Source organism: Salmo trutta, chromosome 18, assembly GCF_901001165.1.
Source record: "Salmo trutta chromosome 18, fSalTru1.1, whole genome shotgun sequence".
NCBI lineage: Eukaryota > Metazoa > Chordata > Actinopteri > Salmoniformes > Salmonidae > Salmo > Salmo trutta.
Genome location: NC_042974.1, coordinates 53,140,245 through 53,165,621, shown reverse-complemented (window position 1 = coordinate 53,165,621; position 25,377 = coordinate 53,140,245). Strand labels below are relative to the sequence as shown.

Genomic DNA, 25,377 nt, shown 5'->3' with positions numbered 1-25,377 from the left:
AAAAATTCTAATAATGATTGACATATTTTCATTAAATTGTTATTTTTATGAATGTATTCACTATTTCATTCTTCCACAAGATTTAGTCCCTACACAAATCTAGGTTTGCTACCCAAGCCGGCTGATCGTCCATTCTATCAGTTCGGTTGCTAGAGACGTGACCCAGTCGTTAAGTCTTTTTGTTCTGTATCTTTGGATGCGACCCAGTCGTTCGTTCTAAATGTTTTATTGCCATACTGGCTGGCAACGTTCTCATCACTTGCTTGCTAGCTAGCCAACTACGGCTAACTTACAGTCACGTCAAAAAGTGCAGCCAGAATAACAGTAGCCCCATTTGCGTTTGTTTAAGCTGTTTTCTAGTGACATTTATTTGGATACATCCATAACACTGAACTAATGCAGCGCGATTATGCCTGGCATAGAACATGTGCTGACTCGTCAGGACACTGTTGTTCAGAGAAGCTAGACAACAACACAGCTAACACAATCACTTCAAACTGAAGCTGGAAAGACTGCAAACTAGCTGCAACTCGTTTCGTTTGACCTTTTTTCAATTGACATTTCTTTGTATATATCCATAAAAATGATGCCAGCTGTTTCATGATTTCCACTGGCTGAGAAACGCTGCCTGCCTGTCTGCCTCTTCCCGACACCCGACACGTTCATTACAATGCGACAGTTGAAGATCGAATTTGAATATTGAAACAATGTTTCAAATGTCGGAGAGACAGACCAGGTTCATACAAATATCTGCTGTTGAAAACTAAATGTCAGTCTAAAATAAATGTGAGATAATGTCTATATACTTTTTATAGTGGAGATCAAGTTTATACAGTGGCTGGCTGGGCTGATGAGACAGTGGATTGCTCAGTCAGATGGAACAGAGTAAATAGGTATTTTAACGTCATAGATTTAGCCGGTGATAATTTGTGGAATAGACACCGGTTGGAATGTGGTTTTAACCAATCAGCATTCAGGATTAGACCAACCCCTTGTATTATGACATCATTTGTCATAATATGGTTATAACAATGTCATGACACATATTTAGACCTGTTGTGACATATATTGCGTTATTTTATGGCTGGTTATGACACCTACATAAGAGTGTAACAAAAAACACAAAACCTACCAGGGTAGTTATTTTACGGCTGGTTATGACAACTACATTAGTGTCAAAAATGACAAAACCTACCACACAAGGCAAAACGTACCATTACACCATAGACTACTTGTCAACAATATGTTTATGTTATTTTAAAATGTTCTGAAATTGACAACATTAAATTATCATTGTAATTGTGCACACATTGATATCAGACATGCACCTACCCCAAAGCTATGTTTCTGATGACTGGGATAAATGCAGGAGTAGATTTTAGGAGCAAGACAAGACACCCTCTTTGTGACTGCTGACTGACATAAGGGCAGTATGTAATGGGCCTATCTGGCTTATATGATTATGATGGTCATAATGCTTCTTGACAGTGTTATAAAGTGTATTTTCTTAGTCCAAGGAAAGTGACACAGGATGGTCATAATGCTTCTTGACAGTGTCATAAAATGCATTTTCTTTGTCCAAGTAAAGTGACACAGGAAGGCCATAATGCTTTATGACAGTGTCATAAAGTGTATTTTCTACAAACATGACTGTAAAGAATTAATTACAACAAAAACAAAGGACTTAAGACAAAAGGAAAGTTCTTGAACCCCCCCACACACATTTGAATAAATGTGGGTTTAGACACTCGCATGTAGGTGTCATAACCAGCTATAAAATAATGCAATAATGCAGTATGTCACAACAGGTGTAAATATATGGATTATGACAGTGTTATGGCCATATTATGACAGGTTGACAAGTTATGTCAGTTGTGATGACATATTATAACATGGTTATGACCGTGTCATGTGCTGTGACGCTGGGTGTCAAGTAAAGTGTTACCATATTGTTATGCATTTGGATTAACAATGAATTACTTCATCCATGACCAAGTTTGTATTCCCCAAGCATCTTAAATACTTGTTCTACTGTAACACATCACAGTTGTTATAGATTACTCAACCAATGAGAAGCAACTATTGTTGGCCTTTAGCTGTATATCATGTTAGACAAATAAACTAACTTCCCAATTAAGCATAACGGTCTTTAAAATAGAAAAGTGTTATGTTAAAAGTCCCCCGGGATTGCAAAGGCCTTGGAGATAGATGTGCATGAATAAGGGTACAGAAATACAATAGAGTACTCAACTGAAATGATATTTATTAAGCTTATTTTTATAGTAGAAAGTCACCATACATTTGAGGTCATTTTTCAACATTACACTATTTTGGTGTCCCCCAAAGCATGCACATCAATATCAATCCTTCTCTGTACATTATTCCAATTCATCTTCACAACAAAAAAATGCATTGTTCCAAAAAACGGACTCAGAAATAATAGAAGAATACTATATTGTATTATTATTTTTTCCACTGCCATCTCTTCAGATGTTGCAGTCTGATCACTCATACCTTAGCCTTATTCTAGTGGAGAAAGAAGAAACATTGGCAGCTTCCGGTCGTAGTAACTCGTTTGAGAGCGCTTTTGTCTCTACATTTATCAAAACACAGATAGACAGAGAAGGGGGTTGGCAAAGTTAGGGGAAGACAGGAATTACACACAAACAGCGAGAAGGACAGGGAGCAAGAGAGACACAGCAAGGAGACATTTTGTTTGTGGCAGGGAAGGAGTTTTGGGAAGTACAGTTTGGCAGTAAATGTCACTTTTTCTCCCTTTAGCAAATTATAACAATTGGGTCAATCTAATAGGATTTCAAGGGGAATTCAAAGATAGTGTTGTGATAGCAAATAGCCTAATACTTAGCGGCAATCATTTCTGATTTGGACAGGACAGGGGTTGATATCGACAGGTACTGACAGACATACCGACAAACAGACTAGCGTCGTTCTTTATTCAGCACATAGAAATAACAGACATACATATTTTATCCTGCCTCAGATACAGAGTCATGCTTTTTCATTTCCTTTCTTTATTCAAGTCTTTTATTACAAAGACTAAAGTACAAGAAGGCTGAACAAAGTTACAATAACGAATCAACCCTTCTCCCTTTTAAAGGTTTCTCATTTCATGTGTAGTGCAAATATGTGTCAAAACAGCAAGAGACACAGTACATGCAAGCTTATTTATTACGAAGATCTAAATGGCTATCGATCCAATTCAGTTATTGCCATAATTTGCAGTTGTGCTGTTGGCAAATTATGAATCTTTTAAGGGCATCTGACCCACTCATTGTCTCCAAGGTCTCTGTACAGTATATAACTGGGCAGACTAGAATTACCTATTTGTTCTGTGACATATGATAATTGCACAGGGGACACGATTAGATTGACTGGTTTATAGATAGAAAACATTTATTGATGTTGCTCCCAAATCATTGTCCTATTGTATGCACAGCAAGAGACACTGTCTAGTAAATTATTAAAGCTATTTGTAAACAGTTGGCAGCCAGGCAGCACTGATTGAAGGGGATGAGAGAGAATGAGAAGAGAGGGTGTTGCTTTGGCAACATGGTTTACGCACCATGGGCCCTATTCAGACTTGAGATAAGTTGACTTAACATGGACTTAAGTCAAACAATGTTGAATTAACTCCCTGTTTTCTTGACTTAAGTCCTACTTAGCAAAGGTCTGAATCGGGCCCCATGAAATGTAGCACCTTTGTCGTGGGATGGCAGAGGTGTAGAACAGGTATCTGTTGTCTTTTCTTTCATGCATGAACGCCTGAACGGTAACCCTACTCAGAGCCTTGCATCTCTTTCTTTCAGGGATGAGGGTTGTTTTTATTACCCATTCAGCCTTGATAAAGTACAGTATGTTGATATTCAGACAAAACAACAATACTCAGAGGCCCCGTAGTACATGGATATCAGAGCAACGTGTCTTTCACACTGCCTGCTAGACCTCAGACATCATAAAACATATTACCTTGTGGCTAATAATAGTAATAATAACATGATAATACAAATAATTTGGTTTTTAAGGTGCGATTTGATCAACTGATTTAATCAATAGACATAATAATCATCCATTTTATTTTATGGTACATTTATGTACAGTACATATTCATTGCCATCTATTTCATTGGTCGCCTGCCCTCATTATAAGTTCAAATGAAAAATGAACATTTACATTTGAGTTATTTCACTACATGTGATACATAACCTCTCATTTAAAGAGGGATATTAGAAGTTACCCGAAGGACCTCACAGTCTGTAAAGTAAAGTTACTGTCTGAAGCATAAGAAGACACAGTATACTGTAGATGAACTTTAACTTTTTGATCATCATACATGATCATCTTTACATTAGTAAAACAATCCCCTTTGGATTACCATTTTGATTTACACTGGTAATATAAATCCTTCATCTTTCAACCTTGATTCTGCTGGAGAACACTGAAGATTTTATTTCAAAACATTTTTTTAATTTTATTGTATGTTTGCAGAGGAAGAAATCCTGATTAAATAGAAAAGACATGTACATGCATGAAAGACAAGCTAAAGATATGACAAATTTTCCTCCTCAGACAAAGTCCATCATTCCAATGATTTTAATAAGGATGGCTCAGGATGGTATCAGTCCTTTAGCGTGGGGTTAGTTGGTTCTGCTTTGTGGTTCTGGTTCCACCAGTGCTTGGCCTGGGAACTGCAGCGTAGCGTGGAAGTGCAGGGTGTGAGGAGGGTGAGGAGGAAGAGTATAGGGGGAGAGACAAGTCTTTCCCTTGGTGGGATGGAAGGGAGAGGACGGGGGACGGGCGACGGGGGGAAATGGACTGGTAAGCTCAGGTGGAGAGGGGAGTGTTGTGGTGGATTAGAGAGAGGGCGAGAGAAGAGGGCTGAGGGTTAGAGAGAGGGCGGGAGAGGAGGGGTGAGGGTTAGAGAGAGGGTGGGAGAGGAGGAGTGAGGGTTAGAGAGAGGGTGAGAGAGGAGGGGTGAGGGCTAGAGAGAGGGCAAGAGAGGAGGAGTGAGGGATAGAAAGGGGGCGGGAGAGGAGGAGTGAGGGTTAGAGAGAGGAGGGGTGAGGGTTAGAGAGAGGGTGAGAGAAGGGGTGAGGGTTAGAGAGAGTGCGAGAGAGGAGGGGTGAGGGTTAAAGAGAGGGTGAGAGAGAAGGGGTGAGAGTGACTGGCGAGGAGGGCTATTGATGAGGGATTGCAGAGGTGCCTGGCAGGCAGTCAGTCCTATTGCAGCAGCAGCAAACTGAGTCTGTTTCTGTCTGTGTATCTGTCTGTCCCTTCTCACACTGTTGAAATCAATTTCGGAACTGTTCCCCCTTCGGAACTGTGGAACAAAGAGAAGGAGAAGCTTCCATGTAGGTGGGGTATATAGGCACTCAAAAAACAACAGTGGAGCAACACATTCACAGCCAAATACAGTTGGCCAATCTACAGGCATGTACTGTAGTTTGGCCAACTTTGGAGCTGGATGTCATGTTGCTGCCTCTGTCTGAACATTCCCTTCATCCATTCACAATGATTATTTCAATATCATAGTATTTCATACAGTAAACATAACATTTCCCCCAGAGGTATAGGGAGGAGACAGTACAATGTTTTCAATTTCATTTCTCTGACATGAACTGACAGTCTTTCACAGTCAATGTTGACAGAGTTCAAATAGTATAGAAACCACCGACTACATGGACCCAGGTCTACTATACTGTAGTCTACACATTGACACAGAGCACAGTGTGGAGCGCAGCGGGATAGTAGTAATAATATGGAGGCGCTAGCTAGCTGCATGATGCGTGGAGGGTCATTATGGGAGCGTGTCAGCTTGAGGCTTTTCCCTGACTTCAAATTTAAAAACATAAAAAATGAATGTAAAAAGAACCAAAATTAAACTTAACAATAAAAGCTAAAGCAAAACATATGTTTAAAGGTAAAAGGAAAACATTGAGGTAAAATACTTGTTAGGATAAATGGGATAAGGATAAGTGATTCCCATTGGTCCAACATGGGTTGTGGTGGACCACCATTGGGCTTTTGGCTACCAGGTCTAGAATCTCACCTCTTACTGTGATTGGCTGGCCCAACTGTCAGTAGAAACCTTTTAATCCCACATGATATCACATAATCATGATAATATCATAGCTAAGTCTCATAATCAAATTAGTCGGGGAAAAAAACAGAAAGACAAATCACAGAAAGGAAACCATTCAAATGGAAAATAACACTACAAAAACCTGATGTGTCCTTGTTTGTAGTTTGACAGTTGACGTTGTAAAGAGTTCCTATCTGTGGAATGACCTGCCTACTTGTACTGGCTACTCTTTGATAATGTATATGTAATGCATCCCCAGTCTTTCTAGTGCAATCCTGTCCAAACCTTACCAATCCAGTATCACAATCAAAGGTTTTTTTTTTTATCTATAGAGAGAAGATTGAGTTTACCTTGTTGAAAAACGTTGCTCATACTCTTCAAGTCCTTGCTGTTGAGACAAAGACAAACCACATTTCAGTCATCATGTCATTGCCACTTTTGTGTCACACTGGAAACTTGAGAATTCATGATAACACTACTGCTTGATTGGCAATCCAAAACAGTAGCAATTGATTTGCTGGCTATATTGTACCGCCATGTTAGACAAGGTAGACAGACAGGTAGGCTACTGTTTATCAGCAGTAGTTTATGGTCCAATGTATCTCAGTCGGTAGCATGTGGTGCTTACAATGCCAAGAACCGTGGGTTTGATTCCTGCTAGGGCCACTATTAAGAAACATTTATGCATACAGGACTTTAAGTTGCTTTGGATAAAAGTGTCTGCTAAATGGCCTATATCAATATGATATTATCGGTCAATGAAGTGTTGACAGTTGACATACTGATATGAGCCAGTAGGGGGCACCAGCAGAACACCACTGCCTGTAGTCAGAGTGATACGGCTGAAGAAATATAGAACTAACAGAATTGTCTGTTGTAACTATCTCTATTCTCTCAGAACGCCACTAGAGACATATCCCTAAAATGATTTGAGGTGGGAAAACAAGACAAAGGAGTGGTTACGTGACTATCTGAGCAATTAGAGACTATTATCATGCCCACGTACAGTACCTCTCCACCTCCTCCTACCCAAAAGCCCTGTAAAGGGTTGAGTTTGGAGGGTTTCGGTGTTACATGATGTGACATAGCTCCCGCTCACTCTCGCCACAGTGACAATGTGTGTGTGTCTACAGTCAGCTGGGCTAGTCCCTCGTCATGTTATCAGCGGTCTCCTGTCACAACTACTTTCGTCAGGACCAGAGGCAGCCGAGCAGCAAGCAGCCTTCTCCAATCTGGGCTCTGTCATCTCTGTGAGGCCAGTCACACACACACATGCACGCACGCACACGGACGGGCAGACGGACAGGCAGATAGACACACACAGACAGTTAGATTCAGAAACACATGCTCGCACACACACCTGCACACACATCCTTGACAAACAGACACACACATTGTGTGTGTGAGGCAGAGAGGAACTGATCCCCTGTTTACGTGAGTTAATGGGCCAGAAAGTTGTGAGAAAGCTGCATTGAGTTAGACTGGGGACCTGGTGTACTGGTAAAACACACAGCCTGTCACATTGATGGCTGACTCCTCCTATATAAACTGAACAAAAATAGAAACACAACATGTAAAGTGCTCGTCTCATGTTTCATGAGCTGAAATAAAATATCCTAGAAAAGATCCATAAGCACAAAAAGCGTATTTCTTTAAAATATTGTGCCCAAATTTGTTTACGTCCCTGTTAGTGAGCATTTCTCCTTTGTCAAGATAATCCATCCACCTGACAGGTGTGGCATATCAAGAAGCTTATTAATAAACAACATGATCATTACACAGGTGCACCTTGTGCTGGGAACAATAAATGGCCACTCTTAAATGTGTAGTCTTGTCACACAACACAATGCCACAGATGTCTCAAGTTTTGAGGGAGTGTGCAATTGGCATGCTGGCTGCAGGAATGTCCACCAGAGCTGTTGCCAGAAAATGCAATGTTCATTTCTCTACCAATGTCATTTTAGAGAATTTGGCAGTACGTCCAACTGGCCTCATAACCGCAGACCACGTGTAACCACAGCAGCCTAGGACCTCCACACTCAGCTTCTTCACCTGCGGGATCGTTTAAGACCAGCCACTCGGACAGCTGGTGGAATTGAGGAGTATTTCTGTCTTTAATATAGCCCTTTTTTGGCTTAATTAAACTTATTCTGATTGGCTGGGCCTGCCTCCCCAGTGGGTGGGCCTGGCGCCCAAGTGGGTGGCCCTATGCCCTCACAGGCCTACCAATGGCTGTGCCCCTGCCCAGCCATGTGAAATCCATAGATTAGGGCCTAAAAAAAATATTTCAGTTGACTGATTTCCTCATATGAACTGTAACTGAATAAAATCGTTGAAATTGTTGCATGTTGCATTTATATTTTTGTTCAGTATATCTGGGCTAGCTAAGTGAGCTTGAGTAGTGTATGTACAGTATTGTATGTACTGTATATATAATACTAATATATAATAATATATGCCACATCACCAAAAAGCTATCATGGTCCAAACACACTAAGACAGTTGTGAAGAGGGCACGACAAAGCCTATTCCCCCTCAGGAAACTAAAAAGATTTGGCATGGGTCCTGAGATCCTCAAAAGGTTCTACAGCTGCAACATCGAGAGCATCCTGACTGGTTGCATCACTGCCTGGTACGGCAATTGCTCAGCCTCTGACCGCAAGGCACTACAGAGGGTAGTGCGTACGGCCCAGTACATCACTGGGGCTAAGCTGCCTGCCATCCAGGAACTCTACACCAGGCGGTGTCAGAGGAAGGCCCTAAGAATTGTCAAATACCCCAGCCACCCCAGTCATAGACTGTTCTCTCTACTACCGCATGGCAAGCGGTACCGGAGTGCCAAGTCTAGGACAAAAAGGCTTCTCAACTGTTTTTACCCCCAAGCCATAAGACTCCTGAACAGGTAATCAAATGGCTACCCGGAATATTTGCATTGTGTGCCCCCCCAACCCCTCTTTTTACGCTGCTGCTACTCTCTGTTTATCATATATGCATCGTCACTTTAACTATACATTCATGTACATACTACCTCAATTGGGCCGACCAACCAGTGCTCCCTCACATTGGCTAACCGGGCTATCTGCATTGTGTCCCACCCGCCAACCCCTCTTTTATGCTACTGCTACTCTCTGTTCATCATATACAGTGGGGGAAAAAAGTATTTGATCCCCTGCTGATTTTGTACGTTTGCCCACTGACAAAGAAATGATCAGTCTATAATTTTAATGGTAGGTTTATTTGAACAGTGAGAGACAGAATAACAACAAAGAAATCCAGATAAAAGACACCTGGGAGTCAGAAATCTTTCTGATTGAGAGGGGGTCAAATACTTATTTCCCTCATTAAAATGCAAATCATGCGTTTTTCTGGATTTTTTGTTGTTATTCTGTCTCTCACTGTTCAAATAAACCTACCATTAAAATTATAGACTGATCATTTCTTTGTCAGTGGGCAAACATACAAAATCAGCAGGGGATCAACTACTTTTCCCCTCACTGTATGCATAGTTACTTTAACCATATCTACATGTACATACTACCTCAATCAGCCTGACTAATCAGTGTCTGTATGTAGCCTCGCTATTGTATATAGCCTGTCTTTTTACTGTTGTTTTATTTCTTTACCTACCTATTGTTCACCTAATACCTTTTTTGCACTATTGGTTAGAGCCTGTAAGTAAGCATTTCACTGTTGTATTCGGCGTACGTGACAAATAAACTTGGATTTGATTTGTCAATCCAGCATGATTTCTGCCGCACACAAAACAACTTAACTCGGGACTGGGAAATCTGACTTCAATGAGTTCAAGACAACTGGGAACTCAGGAAAAGGGTTCCCGAGCGGCGCAGTGGTCTAAGGCACAGCATCTCAGTGCAAGAGATGTCACTACAGTCCCTGGTTTGAATCCAGGCTGAATCACATCCTGCTGTGATTGTGAGTCCCATAGGGCGGCGCACAATTGGCCCAGTGCCACCGGGGTAGGCTGTCATTGTAAATAAGAATTTGTTCTTAACTGACTCGCAGAGTTAAATATAGGTATAATTAAAAACGAGCTCCGACTGGGAAAATAAGTTTTAAATGGTCATCCAACTCGGAATTGTAAGTTGGGAACTCGGGCCTCTTTCTAGAGCTATGACCTGAAGATCACTGACGTCATCATGATTCAACCTTTTTTCCCCCGAGTTCCCAGTTGTCTTGAAAGCAACAACAATACAGAGAATGCGTGACTTTGATGATAAAATTTGGCCTAAAAGGACTGCCGCGCCACCTTCAAGTAAGCACAGCACTAGAAGGTGAGTCCAAAAATATCTTGTACGCTGCTGCATAAATTATGTAATATGCCAGGGAGATATGTATACTGTAGCTAAGAAAGTAATGCTAAGTGTATGCTTTGTAGTAAGCTGTTAGTAGCTCATTTGCCTCACCCTAATAATTTGGTCTATTTTCCCTTCTTAATTTTGCCTACTGTTTTGACTTGGTGGTGCACATGTAGCCTATAACCTGTTTTAGAGAAATGTAATCATCAAATTTTGTAAGAGATTTCATTGTCTGCTTATATGCCCCTTTTATTTATCCTACGGTTCTGACTTGGTGTACAGGGAGAACACTGTAAGAACGGCACATGTTCTGAATTCTGTCGCTGTACATTTGAAAAGTATTGAACAAATAGTTATATTGACTACGTCCGTCCTAGCTCACTCATTTATTGCCTCTTATCAGCTTGTCGTCCCCTTACGCCAGTTTGCACATCACAATTCTCAGTAGAAACCACATTTGTTTAAGCAAGTCAGCCATATCAGCTATGTTTTTTTAAAAGGCATTAAATGAGTCTGAATGAACTGTTTCGTTGCCAGACAAGGCTCAGCTGATAGCCAGGTTTAGCAGTGGTAAGGTGTTGGGACTGCTGTTTGGTCTCTGCTGTTGGGACATTTTGTGGGCACAGTTTGTCACCATTATAGTGCAATTAATATATTGTTCAGTGTTTTGTTGTGTAGTGGCTTTGCTGGCATGCATCCCAACCATTTTTTTGTTTGTTTGCATGCTAAAATCGCCACTGGGGTTAGGGTTAAGGGAAGGGTACGGTTTTTGAATAGGACTGAATTGTGTGTCCCCACAAGTTTTTCAAGACACACACTGCCTCTCTGTGTTTCTCTCTGACGCACTACCATCCCATCAGCTCAGCTAACGTTTCCAAAGCAGAGGGAACTGAACTCTGTGTATGTGGCTCCCGAATAGCGCAGCAGTCTATGGCTCTGCATCTCAGTGCTTGAGGTGTTTCGAATCCAGGCTGTATAACAATCGGCCGTGATTGGGAAATTCCATATGGCGGGGCACAATTGGCCCAGCGTCGTCCGGGTTTGGCCGGTGTAGGTCGTCATTGTAAATAAGAATTTGTTCTCAACTGACTTGCCTAGTTAAATAAAGGTTACGTGTGGGTGCCAAAGTTCAAGTTTCATGTTTTATTAGTCGTATGTACAGGATACACATGGTATATACTGTACAATGAAAGGCTTACTTGCAGGTTCCTTCTCGACAATGTAACAACAACAATAAAAGATAAGAATACGAACATAAAGTAAATGGATCAGTAGAATAGATTACACCTTTTAGCATAAATATAACACAGGAAGGCACAATTTATAGCCCGATATTTACACGTGTTTGGGGGAAGGAGAGATTGGGGGTCAAGTGTGTGTGTGTCTGTGTGCGTGTTGTTGTTGTTTACCTGTGAGAAGCCTGGCCCTGCCATGCTGTATGGGCGTTGTTGTCTGCTGTGTGCCATCGCAGCGCTCTGTGCCAGCAGGCGAGATGACATACCGTAGTCAGGGGGAGTTGCACTTGCCATGTCCTCTCTCTCCAACAGGTTGCCTGTGCTGCTGCTCTTACCATGGTGGAGACTGGAAACAGACATACAATCAGTTAGTTACACACAGACTGAAATGAGAATAGCTGATTACTGGAACCAGACATAGTTAGACAAAGACCTAGCCAGAACTGAAAATAACTGATCTCACATGAACAGATCATTTTCTAATGAATAACACAAAGATGAGCATTAAAGGCCTGTTTCCTTGCAAATACCCAACACAATACTGCAAAAAAGAGAGAAAATGTACTTGTTGACTCGTAGTTTGTCGTTTTCAGTCTCGGGGATGACACGTGTGTAAGAGAAAGGGAACCAGCCCCGCCTGATGAGGAGACACAAGGATTCAACAGATGAATCAGCAACTGTAATTCAACATTGACAGCAGCATTTGACAACAAAACCAAGAGTTAGGAAACTTACTGTATGATTTCATATCTCATGCAAAGATTCACCCTAATAAATACCATTAAGCAGATGCTTTTCTCCAGAGCAACTTAGTCATGCATGCATACATTTTTCATGTATAGGTGGTCCTGAGAATCAAACCCCACTATTGTGGCATTGCCAGTGACATGCTCTACCAAATGAGCTTCAGAGGACCACCAACTAAATGTTACTCGTGGTGCCATAGACAAAGTGAATTAGATGGAGTTAGGCTACTTACATCTTGTTCTTCTCGTTCTCTCCATAGTGCCATCCATCGCGGGCCTCAGGCACCAGCAGGGTGATGACGTCTCCTTCAGAGAAGCTGAGCAGGGTGCTGTTGTCCCCAGCCGCGTGGGAGAAAATGGCCTGGACACGGGTACGACCATTCCTCTCCAGCCCTGCTGCCATAGAGCTAGACCGGGGAAGGGTTCGGGTCTCTGGACCTGGAGGAGCGAGGGAAAAAGGAACAGAGACTATCACAACAAATCCAGGGATGTGTTCATTGGACACCAAAACGGAAGAAAACAGACAAACAGGGAGTTACTAGCTGGACTTCTTAAAATGTTTCACTACAGTGTACTGTACCCTATTACTGGAAATTACCTTGAACTTTAATGGGAGCAGAGATTATATCTACAAGTGTAGAATCTTAATTTGACCAGTGTTGTCGCAGCAAAAGAATCGGAATTGCTAAAATATACTTAAGTATCAAAAGTAATAATTTCAAATTTCTGATATTAATCAAACCAGATGGTGCCATTTTCTTGTTTTTTAAATTTACAGATAGCTAGGGTTACACTTCAACACTCAGACATCATTACAAATTAAGCATTTGTGTTTAGTGAGTCTGCCAGATCAGAGGTAGTAGGGATGAACAGGGATGTTCTCTTGATAAGTGTGTGAATTAGACAATTTTCAGGGAAAATGTATGGAGTAAAAAGTACATCATTTTCTTTAGGAATGTAGTGAAGTAAAAGTAAAAGTTGTCAAAAATATAAATAGTAAATTAAGGTACAGGTACCCCAAAAAAACTACTTAAGTAGTACTTTATAACCTCTACGGGATCGGTGTCCCTCTACCGGAACAGTTGAGCTAACGTGTGCCAATGTGATTAGTATGACGTTGTAAGTAACAGCAAACTTTCCAGGACATAGACATGTCTTATATGGGCAGAAAGATGAAATTCTTGTTAATCTAACTGCATTGTCCAATTTACGGTAGCTATTACAGTGAAAAAAAATATCATGGTTTGAGGAGAGTGCACAACAACAAAAACGTTTAGTACGGCAACTGGTTTGATACATTAATCTCTGAAGGTAAAAAAGGTACTTACATTCAGTAATCTTGCTCTGATTAGTCATCCTGAGGGACTCAGATATAAACTGTAGCATAGTTTTGTTCGATAAAATCCATTTTATATTCAAATGTAGGAACTGGGTTCTACAGTTTGAACCCCTGCTGTCTATGGCTCCACACCCACCCCGCCCAGCCATCTAGATGTGTGATAGTTAGTGTATAAGCTAATGAGCCATCATGTATGACATTCCTGGGAGTCTGTAAACGTACATTTTGTATTACCATATCATTTTTGTATGTTCTCTATAGTTATGTACTTGAAAATGTATCAATTGACCAATTCGCCACATTTGGGAAGACTTGATACAAAATATTGTCCGGTATTGCAATGCTTCACTGGATCAATCTGATACACACTACTGCCATCTACTGGTCAAAATTGAAAATCTTCAAAGTGTTTCTTTTCAAATGGCATCAGGAATATGCATATCCTTGCTTCAGGTCCTGAGCTACTGGCAGTTAGATTTGGGTATGTCATTTTAGACGAAAATTGAAAGTATTTGATGTCATGTAGGTTGATACATTTCTATTTTTTCATTAATAAAGCCCTTTTACATAAACTCCCACTGTACCTAATATCTTTACTAAACTTTCGGTGGAGGGTATACCTATTCAGTTGCAAAACTGAATGCATTCAACCGAAATGTGTCTTCGTATTTAACCCAACCCCTCTAACTGCAGGTGTGCACTGTGATAAAAGGAGAGATAGGAACCATTAAAAGTAGATGGAGGGAACAAGAGCAGCACACACTGCACAAAATTTGCTCCTTGACCGCATGGAGTGTATATCTAATTCTTGAAGGTCACAAACAAGCAGTTCTCTCACTCAAGGTCTCTGTGACTGAGGCTAAATTCCTAAAAGCACACTAGTGATGTACTCTGTAATATTCTAACTTGACTGCCTATATTGCGAAATGCCATTGAGCCCCCATAATGCATTGGTTTTTATAGTACTGTAATATTGAATTGCAGTAGCTAACTGTAAGATTTTAGAAAAACATTTTCATCAATTTGTTACAGTGTAGCTACTGTACATGTGATTCCGGAGCCCAACTTTGAGGGCCTCTCAAAATGTTTATGGAGCTCCGCTATCCTTGTCCTCCTTACCCATGGTAGTGTTGCTCTTGGCGGGGGCGTTCTTGCGTACGGGTAGGGTGTTGGAGTAGACCTCGCTGCCCTGTCTGTGGGGCTGGGAGTGGTGCTGGGAGGAGGCCTTAGCCACCTGGGACTGTAGGGCCTGAGCCTGTAGGGCCTGAGCCTGGGCTTGGGCCATCTTCCCCTCCATCCAGTGTTGGTAGTCCTCCCCTCCTCCCCCTCCTGCTCCTCCGTGCGCCCCTGCCGTTCCGTTCATTATGGCCATCCCTCCGTCCACTCCTCCTGGTCCCATTAGACGCTGAAGGGAAGGAAGGAAAGCATGTGTTGATTTGTTAAGCAAAGATGGTGGATATACTAAGATGAACTACTTAAGCCGTTTACCATATAATAGTTTTACAAGGTTCCTGTCTGTGTAAGAGGTGGTTCCCTCTTTCGCATGAGCATGCTTTCCCATGTGAGCTCACGGTTCCTCCATAATCTCTGGCATGCTCACGGTTTCTTCATAATCTCTGGCATGCTCACGGTTCCTCCATAATCTCTGGCATGCTCACGGTTTCTTCATAATCTCTGGCATGCTCACGGTTTCTTCATAATCTCTGGCATGCTCACAGTTCCTCCATAATCTCTGACATGCTCACGTAAGAGAGGGAACAGCTGGCTCTGGTCTATTTATTGTCCCGTCCCTGCTCGTATGTGTTCAATTCAACCTCACACTTGGGTCTATATATTATGAACTGTACCCAGAACTCACCCTGTCCAATTTCAACTGAAACTGTGCAAGATTAAACAGCGCTAACAATTCCATTAGGGCTAGCTAGCTAAATTGTACAGCCAACATTTTGTCTACATTGATGCTGTTACAATAACCAAACTGTTGGATAAACAAATCATTTGTGGAACCATGATGTGATGTATGAAAGGATTGGATGTTGCATGCAATTTCAATGTGGTTTGAGTTGTTTTACGTATAAGCAAATTTGATTGAGATGATCTCACTGCAATACTGTGTCCATGTTGCCTGATGTAGGCGTTTCAAAGAACTGTCTGTCTTTTTACACTTCCTGATTGTTAGACAAATGAGAGAAAAAGTATGTTTTCTCATGGGAATCAGGATGATTGTGCGGGACCTTTAAAGCGCGAGGCTCAACTTCTCGGCTGTTTTGTTCCCGTGGCTATCACATTGCAAAGGCGTGAAGCGAACCAGTACAGATACTGTGTGTGACCGTGAAGTCGTGCATCTTGCTCATCGCAATATATGTAGTGCTGCTCGTGGCAACGTACAGTACCAGTCAAAAGTTTGGACACACCCACTCAAGGGTTTTTCTTTATTTTTACTATTTTCCACATTGTAGAATAATCAAAACTATGAAATAACACATATGTAATCATGTTGTAACCAAAAAAGTGTTAAACAAATCAAAATATATTCTTCAAAGTAGCCACCCTTTGCCTTGATGACAGCTTTGCACACTGTTGGCATTCTCTCAACCAGCTTCATAAGGTAGTCACCTGGAATGCATTTCAATTAACAGGTGAGCCTTGTTAAAAGTTAATTTGTGGAATTTCTTTCCTTCTTAATGCGTTTCAGAGAATAATTTTTGTTGTGACAAGGAAGAGGGTGGTTTACAGAAGATAACCCTATTTGGTAAAAGACCAAGTCCATATTATGGCAAGAACAGCTCAAATAAGCAAAGAGAAATGACAGTCCATCATTACTTTAAGACATGAAGGTCAGTCAATACGGAAAATGTAGTCGCAAAAAACATCAACCGCTATGATGAAACTAGCTCTCATGAGGAAGACCCAGAGTTACCTCTGCTGCAGAGGATAAGTTCAATAGAGTTACCAGCCTCAGAAATTGCAGCCCAAAAAAATGCTTCACAGAGTTCAAGTAACAGACACATCTCAACATCAACTGTCAGAGGACTGGGGCTGTTTTTGGTTCGAGCTAGGCCCCTTAGTTAAAGCTACATCATACAATAACACTCTGGACAATTCTGTGCTTCCAACTTTGTGGCAACAGTTTGGGTAAGGACCTTTCCTGTTCCAGCATGACAATGCCCCCATGCACAAAGCGAGGTCCATTCAGAAATGGTTTGTCAGGATCGGTTTGGAAGAACTTGACTGGCCTGCACAGAGCCCTGACCTCAACCCCATCGAACACCTTTGGGATGAATTGGAATGCCGACTGCGAGCCAGGCCTAATTGCCCAACATCAGTGCCAGAGCTCACAAATGGCTCAATGGAAGCAAGTCCCCGAAGCAATGTTCCAACATCTAGTGGAAAGCCTTCCCAGAAGAGTGGAGGCTGTTATAGCAGCAAAGGGGGGACCAATTCTATATTAATGCCCATGATTTTGGAATGAGATGTTAGACGAGCAGGTGTCCACATACTTTTGGTCATGTAGTGTATTACTGTACCACACACACACACACACACACACAGACACACACACACACACACACACGCACACACACACACACACACACACACACACACACACACACACACACACACACACACACACATACACAGGCATGCATGCATGCACACACACACAAACACAACAATAATAATAATTATAATAAGACAGAAGACTGGAGAAGAGGCAGGGTGTGAAAGAACCATGGCCCAACAGCCCCAAGGAACATGTTTCTGTTCCTTCCTACTGGCAACATTTTAATTAGCATGCGGCACTAACAACTTTACTTGCATCAGCAAATGTTTGTTTGTGTGTGTGTATGTGTGTGTCTGTGTGTGTGTGTTTGTGAGTGTGCGTGTGTCTGAGGGGTTCTGTGTTCTGAAGGAGAGGCTCTGAGAGATTCCGTAATGGAATCACAACATCCTGGGGCATCGCTAGGCAACAGACTCAACAAGCTCTCACAGTCTCACCGCAGAATTAGACATTCAGCCACGTTCTCCAAACGTCAAATTTCGAAGTTAAGGGGTTAGTCACTCATTACAAATGGTTAAGGTAAGGGTTAAGGTTTGGGATAGAGTTAAAACATTATATTCAGTCACTCATTACAAAGGGTTAAGGTACTAATCAAATCCAATTTTATTGGTCACATACACATATTTAGCAGATGTTATTGCAGGTGTAGCGAAATGCTTGTGTTCCTAGCTCCAACAGTGCAGTAGTATCTAACAGTGCAGTAGTATCTAAAAACGGTTCACAACAATACACACAAAGCTATAAGTAAAACAATGGAATTAAGAAATATATAAATATTAGATTGAGCAATGTTGGAGAGGCATTGACTAAAATACAGTAGAATATAATACAGTATGTACATATGAGATGAGTGAAGCAGTATGTAAACACTATTAAAGTGACTAGTGTCCATTATTAAAGTGGTCAGTGATTCCAAGTCTATGTATATAGGGCAGCAGCTTCTAAGGTTCAGGGTTGCGTAACCGGATGGAAGCTGGCTAGTGATGGCCTTAAGATTGAAAAACAGCTTCTGTCTCACGGTCCCAGCTTTGATGCACCTGTACTGACCTCACCTTCTGGATGATAGCGGGATGAACAGGCCGTGGCTCGGGTGGTTGATGTCCTTGATGATATTTTCGGCCTTCCTGTGACATCGGGTGCTGTAGGTGTCCTGGGTGGCAGGTAGTTTGCCCCCGCTAATGCGTTGGTCAGACCGCACCACCCTCTGGAGAACACTGTGGTTGCGGGCGGTGCAGTTGCCGTACCAGGCGGTGATACAGCCTGACAGGATGCTCTCAATTGTGCATCTGTAAAAGTTTGTGACGGTTTTAGGGGCCAAACCACATTTTTTCAGCCTCTTGAGGATGAAGGGGTGCTGTTGTGCCTTCTTCACCACACTGTCTGTGTGGGGGGACCATTTCAGATCGTCAGTGATGTGTACGCCGAGGGACTTGAAGCTTTTCACCTTCACTGCGGTCCCATCGATGTGGATAGAGGCGTGCTCCCTCTGCAGTTTCCTGTAGTCAACAATCAGCTACTTTATTTTGTTGACGTTGAGTGAGAGGTTATTTCCTGGCACCACTCTCCCAGGGCCCTCACCTCCTCCCTGTAGGCTGTCTCGTCATTGTTGGTAATCATGCCCACAACTGTTGTGTCGTCTGCAAACTTGATGATTGAGTTGGAAGCGTGTGTGGCCAAACCTTTTCAGGCACTCATTACAAAGGGTTAAGAAAAGGGTTAAGGTTTGGGATAGGGATAAAATAAAAAATTTAAAAACCTTGTCCACGACTGGGATCAAACACGTAACATTATGATCCAGAGTCATGGGATTACGCCCATCCACAACACCCTAGCCTACTGGATGGTAATAGTGCTCACTGTTGCCCCTAGTGGCCAGTTTGGAAGGCATTTCCCGATGTCCTCAGGACATGGATAGTCGTCCAATTTCGACCTCAATCTTGAACGACCTAGCTGACAGAATAGCTGGTGGTTTTAATTTAATTAAGGTTCGTCGTTAGAGCTGCAGCCCACAAACCTGCTGTGTGCTTCAAGACTCAAGAATACCCACTCAGTCACTGATGCAACACACTGATACAGAGGTTCGTACACAAACACAGGCACTCACACAAAGCTCTTCAAAGCTTCATAATCCAAAACACAATTAGTGATGATGAGCAACAATTGATACCTGTGGCACTCGATTAGCTGAATGTTTATCCACACCAATAGGGCTGAAAAACCATAGCAGCTCTATGTAGATGTAGGATCTTCATTTCAGGCAGTTTGTTACAGCAGGAAAATAATCCTGCAGCAACAGGAAATGTGAATGGAAAAAAAAACATGAAATATAATGAATGGAAAAATCTTGTAGGGGTTGATATATTTTTCGTTAGGGCAAACCAAGTCTACCATTTTAAAGTGGAAATGACAAACTTTAGAAGCCCTTTAAAACCTTGAATACACTTCAAGTTTGCATTTCCTGCTGTGCAGGAACATTCTCAATGATCAAAATAGATCCTACATCTGTAGCTGTACCATAGTATTAGCACAGTAACATCTTAGTAACAGTGACCCACCTGTTGGGCCATTAGTGCAGCCAGCTCGGGGGGTACAGGCAGAGGCTTGGCCCCCGGGATAGGGTCAGAGATGAGCAGGTTACCCTTGGAGCCGTGGTGAGTGTGGGAGCCGGACCCCAGGGTACCCCCTGCAGAGGTCATCTGCTGAGCCAGGAGCATGGCACGGTCAGGCAGCTTGGTAGGGTCAGCACACGCCTGCTGCCATGCTGGGATCTTTTGGGCTAGAAGGTCCTTACCCTGGAGAAGAGAGGTAAATAAAGACAGAGGGAGAGAAAGGTGAGACATTGTGTAGGGGTGAGATAGTTGAATATAGAGATGTTCTGGTGATGGAAGAGGAGTGATTAACAAGGTGTTCCTTAGAACCCGCTCAAAAGGTAAGTGATGTGAGGTATGTGTGTATTTAAGGAGATTTTTCAGAAGACTATAGGGTTATAAAGATCAGGAGAAACTGTTGAACAAATCGTTATACTGTGAAAGGTTCACTGATTGAGAACATAACTACATTATCACATCCCAGAGAGAAAGAGAGAGAGAAAGAGACAGAGAGAGAAAGAGAGAGGAGCGAGAGAGAGAGAGAGAGAGAGAGAGAAAGAGAGAGGAGAGAAAGAGGAGAGAAAGAGAGAGAAGGAGAGCGAGAGAGAGGAGAGAGAGAGAGAGAAGGAGAGAGAAAGCTTCACCTCACACCCTCTGCCATATCTGCCATATCACCAAACCAAGACTTCCTTCTCTCTCAGCTCTGACAGCTCTTCTACAGTATCTGTTGGCCGGGGAGCTGAAGCAGCCTCATTACCAGTCTAGCAGCCGTTTCACCGCAAAGCTGTCCACCAGTAGCCTCCCAGGATTATAACACTCAAGGCAGCCTGTGACACCATCTGTAGCCTCCAGGCCTTTCCTCCAGTTCTCTCCTCAACTCTGGGTTTCCTGCTCTAGCTTACCTCTGATCAGTTTTACCTCCACATCCACTCGTTAAAGCTTTCTGAGTGTAACACAGGCTGTAATACTCAGCAGGGTTGCCAGATTTCTCCATAATCTTCACTCTTAGAACCATTTTGGAATTCTTTTTTTCTTTGGCTGTCCCAATAGGAGAACCCTTTAGTGTTCCATGTAGAACCCTTTTGGGTTCCATGTAGAACCATATGTGGAAAAGGTTCTTCATGGAACCCAAAAGAGTTCCACCTTGAACCAAAATGATTCTACCTAGAACCAAAAAGGGTTCTTGAAAAGGGTTCTCCTATGAGGAAAGCAGAAGAACACATTTAGGTTCTAAATAGCACATTGAGTGTGCCCATTGATACCAAATACCAATTACATTTGTTTGACTGTCAGACAGTATTTATCCAAGTGACATATCTCCCGAGTGGTGCAGCGGTCTAAGGCACTGCATCTTAGTGCTAGTGGTGTCACTACAGACCCTGGTTCAATTCCAGGCTGTATCACAAATGGCCGTGATTGGGAGTCCCATAGGGTGGCGCACAATTGGCCCAGCGTCATCTGGGTTAGGGCTTGACTGGTGTAGGCTGTCATTGTAAATAATAATTTGTAACTGATGTCGAGTCTTTGGCATCATTAAACTGAAGACTTATTTATCAAATAACTCTCTGTAATTATTATTACGCGATTAAACTGATTAATCATGTAACTGTAATTGACTAGGAAGTCGGTGCAACAAGGAAAATATTCAGATTACAGTTATAATTTTCCTAATATAACTTCCAGATATTTTAATATCTGATCAATTAGTCTTCGAATTAATGAATTATTATTTACCTCACGTTAGTCTCATTCCAAACGTCGTAAATTGTTGGTTATCTGCACAAACCCAGTCTTCACTATGAGTCATCCATACATCAATTGTCTTAAAATAATTTATTTACTAACTAGGTAATTCACAGAAATGCATAACAAACAGTAGATATGGTACAAAGAGATGATAGAGGAATGTGCCCTAGTGGGCTAAACCGGCATGGCGGCTTCTTAGACAAAAGGGGAGTGGGGGTCAGCTGAGAAGGCACTACAGAGTTGATAATTATAACAATTGAAATGCTAATCCTTTGCACATGAACGCTCACTCACTCGGGAACAATTGCAATCAATATATATATTTACGCTCACTGTGTCGTCGGGATCTCTGTTGAAAAGTTTGTTTCTGTTGGAGAGTTTGTCCGCTCTCTCTCTCTCTCTCTCTCTGTCGTGGTTAGAATGGATAGTTCAGAGTAGCATTCATTCATGTCATTATAGAATAGCTGTTTCGGCGGTTGTCGGTCTTCGCGTTCAATGATACCAAATTCCTAGCTGCAGACTAGTAATTAATATCAAAAACGTGTTCTTATTCTGTCGGTATCGATAGTCTAAGAGTTTAACCACGTGGTATGGTTAAAAGTTCAGCAAGAGAAAAACTTGGTCTCCTCTCAAACCTTGGCCCTCTCGTTATCGAGGTAAGCTGGTCTGGTGATAGAAAACCTAGGTGGGGATTTTATTCGGAACATCGAAAAAGCTGTCTCATGACGCCAGGTCCTGTCTGTGCCCCTGGGGGCGTGCCAAGGACTTAGTGAAACTTTAAACAGAAATACAATTCTCTCACATTAACATCATTACATAGCATCCCATCATCTCACAAATAGCTTCATTCTTATTCATTCATTTTATACAACCATTAGATGTAAGTCTCATACCTGAGACTCTTCTATAAACATGGTAATGTGGCGGTATTGTCTCTCATGAGTTTCACAAAATTGTTCCAAATGGACCAGTTCGTAGCTGGATTCTTCACCGATCTTTTATACCTTCTCCAGAACATAAATGTCGTTCGGTTCTCCAGTTCTGTGAGGTGGAAGAAATTCCTTTGTCCTCTCTATGAAAACTCACTCTCTCTCTATACTGTGGCCATGAGGAGAGGGTCTCCTCATAGGAATTTACGACCTCTTCTGACCACAGCAGCCTGGGTGTGGGAGTCAGAGGTAGGGGGATGGTGCATAGAAAAGGGCTGGTGCAGAGGGAGGGGGATGGTGCTCGCTGTGTCCGAAGAGGGCAACGTCATGACACTGACTTAACTGACTTGCCTAGTTAAATAAAGGTTAAATTAAAAAATATATCCTTCAATCTTTGTCACTATTTGTCTCTGTCCATAGCGTACATAAATATGTCTACTCATGTTGTCTTCCTTATCGCATTCAGTGTACCAGTCAGAGTGCTCCTCCTTGGTCTCTCTCTGTTGGTGGACCGGGTAGCGGTGCCAGAAGGTGACTAAGCTCCCAGTTGGCAGTATCGGCAAGGTAATGTACCGTGTGTTGTGTGCGTGGGAGTGTGGCCTGTGGAGCACCTTGCCAGAGAGATGATACAAACTCCACTGGCAGATGGTCTGCCTCTTCATCTTTCATCTCAATACACTTCTTCAACCTGCTCGTTTCGGTTCCCCTGCTCCTACTCTGTCACCTTCATTATGGCTGCATTATGGCTGAGAGAGAGAGAGAGAGAGAGAGAGAGAGAGAGAGAGGGAGAGAACCTGTCTGAAGAGTGGGTCCTCTCTCACCCACTCCTCCTATGTGACTCACACAATACGCCCTCAATCGTTCTGTCTTTGTCTCCCTACAACTTCTTTTCATATACAATCTCTCGTTCTCCATATTTTCGAAATTACTTCTAAACTAATTCTCTCTCCCCCTCCTTTCTTTCTCTCTCCGCTCTCTTCCTCTTTCCCTTGATCTCAAACTCTCTCTCTTCCTCTCTCTCTCTGTTTCCTCTCTATTCCTCTCTCGCTCTCTCTTTCTCTGTCAGCACATCAGTATTGTCTATAGACAGTCAGCCCCCACACATTCTCCCCCTGGTGATTCATGTCTGGACTACAGTGTACTTGTGGAAGTGGGACACTCTGCCCACCCCTTCCCTTCCTATCCCCTTCTCCTCTCGCTTTCCACTCCTCTCGCTCAGTCTTTCAGCATTCTCTCACCCCCCTTCCCCTCCTCTCCTCCTCACTTCTCCTGCTCTCCTCCACCTCCCACTGCTCAGTGTCTCAGCTCCCTTCACCCCCTTCCCCTCCCCTCCTCACCTCTCCTCTCCTTTCTTCTCTTCCTCCACCTCTCCACCTCTCTCATCTCACTGCTCACTCTAGATAGAACCTTCTAGATAGTGTAGGGTGGAAAAATGTCAGTAACTTTCCCAAAAGTTTTTCCAGAAATTCTGATTTCCTCCCTGCCTATCCCCTTCTGATCTTAACCAGGAGAGTTTCCAACCCTAGGGACAGAAACTGTTGACATGTAGATGAAAAGGGAAAAGTCAGACTTTGCTCACTTTGCTGTGGTAGGAGCTGTTGTTCTTGGCCACGGCACACTGTCTATCCACCAGGAAACAGTACCTCCTCCTCTCCTCTGACAGTGCATTCTTGTAGCCCTCTGCTGTGTACTGGTCCAGGTCACTCTGCTTGCTGCTGATGGTCTCAACATACTGAGGAGAGAGAGGGGGAGGGAGGAGCAGGGGAACGGGATGAGCAGAAGCCATAAGGATAGCGTATCATGAAGTTGCCCCTAGGTCTAGAATCTTGACACTGATCTAAGGTCAGTTTTGTGTATGTGTGTATGTGTGTGCATGTGTTTATGTCTCAATGGTTAAGGTTAGTATTGTCTTATTTCCTAGACACAGTATGTACTTAAGAGCAACATTTGTGTCTGCTTGACTCTTCCCACCTAAACAGATTCAAGCAGTTGATAGATTTAATTTTGCTAACTAAATGTACAGTACGTGTCAACTTCTGTGGACCTAGAATAAGGTGTCAGCAGCTAAACCAGTGGGGACAATATTGACATAGAATAGCACGTAAACATTCTATATATTCTGATTCACTGCTAAACAATGAATGGTACACAATGGAGCACTAATTCCCTAGTGGTACACAATGGAGCACTAATTCCCTAGTGGTACACAATGGAGCCTAATTCCCTAGCGGTACACAATGGAGCACTAATTCCCTAGTGGTACACAATGGAGCACTAATTCCCTAGTGGTACACAATGGAGCACTAATTCCCTAGCGGTACACAATGGAGCACTAATTCCCTAGTGGTACACAATGGAGCACTAATTCCATAGTGGTACACAATGGAGCACTAATTCCCTAGCGGTACACAATGGAGCACTAATTCCCTAGTGGTACATAATGGAGCACTAATTCCCTAGTGGTACACAATGGAGCACTAATTCCCTAGCGGTACACAATGGAGCACTAATTCCCTAGTGGTACACAATGGAGCACTAATTCCCTAGTGGTACACAATGGAGCACTAATTCCCTGCCTGATTAGAACAAAATTGCTAATACAAGCAGAGTCATTAAAGCAATAAGGCCTGAGGGGGTGTAGTATATGGCCTATATAACACGGATAAGGGCTGTTCTTACCATGACGCAACGTGGAGTGCCTGGATACAGCCCTTAGCCGTGGTATATTGGCAGAATATCACAAACCCCAGAGGTGCCTTCTTGCTATTATAAACTGGTTCCCAACGTAATTGGAGCAGTAAAAATAAATGTTTTGT

General features: G+C 42.5%; 1 protein-coding gene across 6 annotated transcripts in view; it reads right to left on the bottom strand.

Annotated features, from left to right (window-relative positions):
* baiap2b (BAR/IMD domain containing adaptor protein 2b) overlaps window positions 1–25,377 on the bottom strand; it is a 141,931-nt gene that overhangs the window by 3,833 nt on the left and 112,721 nt on the right. For 5 of the 6 annotated variants that reach the window (XM_029699007.1, XM_029699008.1, XM_029699012.1 and 2 more), the window contains 7 exons: window positions 24,141–24,293; window positions 19,854–20,090; window positions 14,856–15,141; window positions 12,631–12,835; window positions 12,217–12,288; window positions 11,826–11,997; window positions 6,451–6,488 (listed from right to left, as the gene is read on the bottom strand). In XM_029699007.1, the coding sequence (XP_029554867.1) occupies window positions 6,451–6,488; window positions 11,826–11,997; window positions 12,217–12,288; window positions 12,631–12,835; window positions 14,856–15,141; window positions 19,854–20,090; window positions 24,141–24,293 (1,163 nt within the window). Of the gene's footprint in view, window positions 1–5,128; window positions 5,339–6,450; window positions 6,489–11,825; window positions 11,998–12,216; window positions 12,289–12,630; window positions 12,836–14,855; window positions 15,142–19,853; window positions 20,091–24,140; window positions 24,294–25,377 lie in introns of those variants that run through there. The other variant, XM_029699009.1, reaches the window with a different exon arrangement.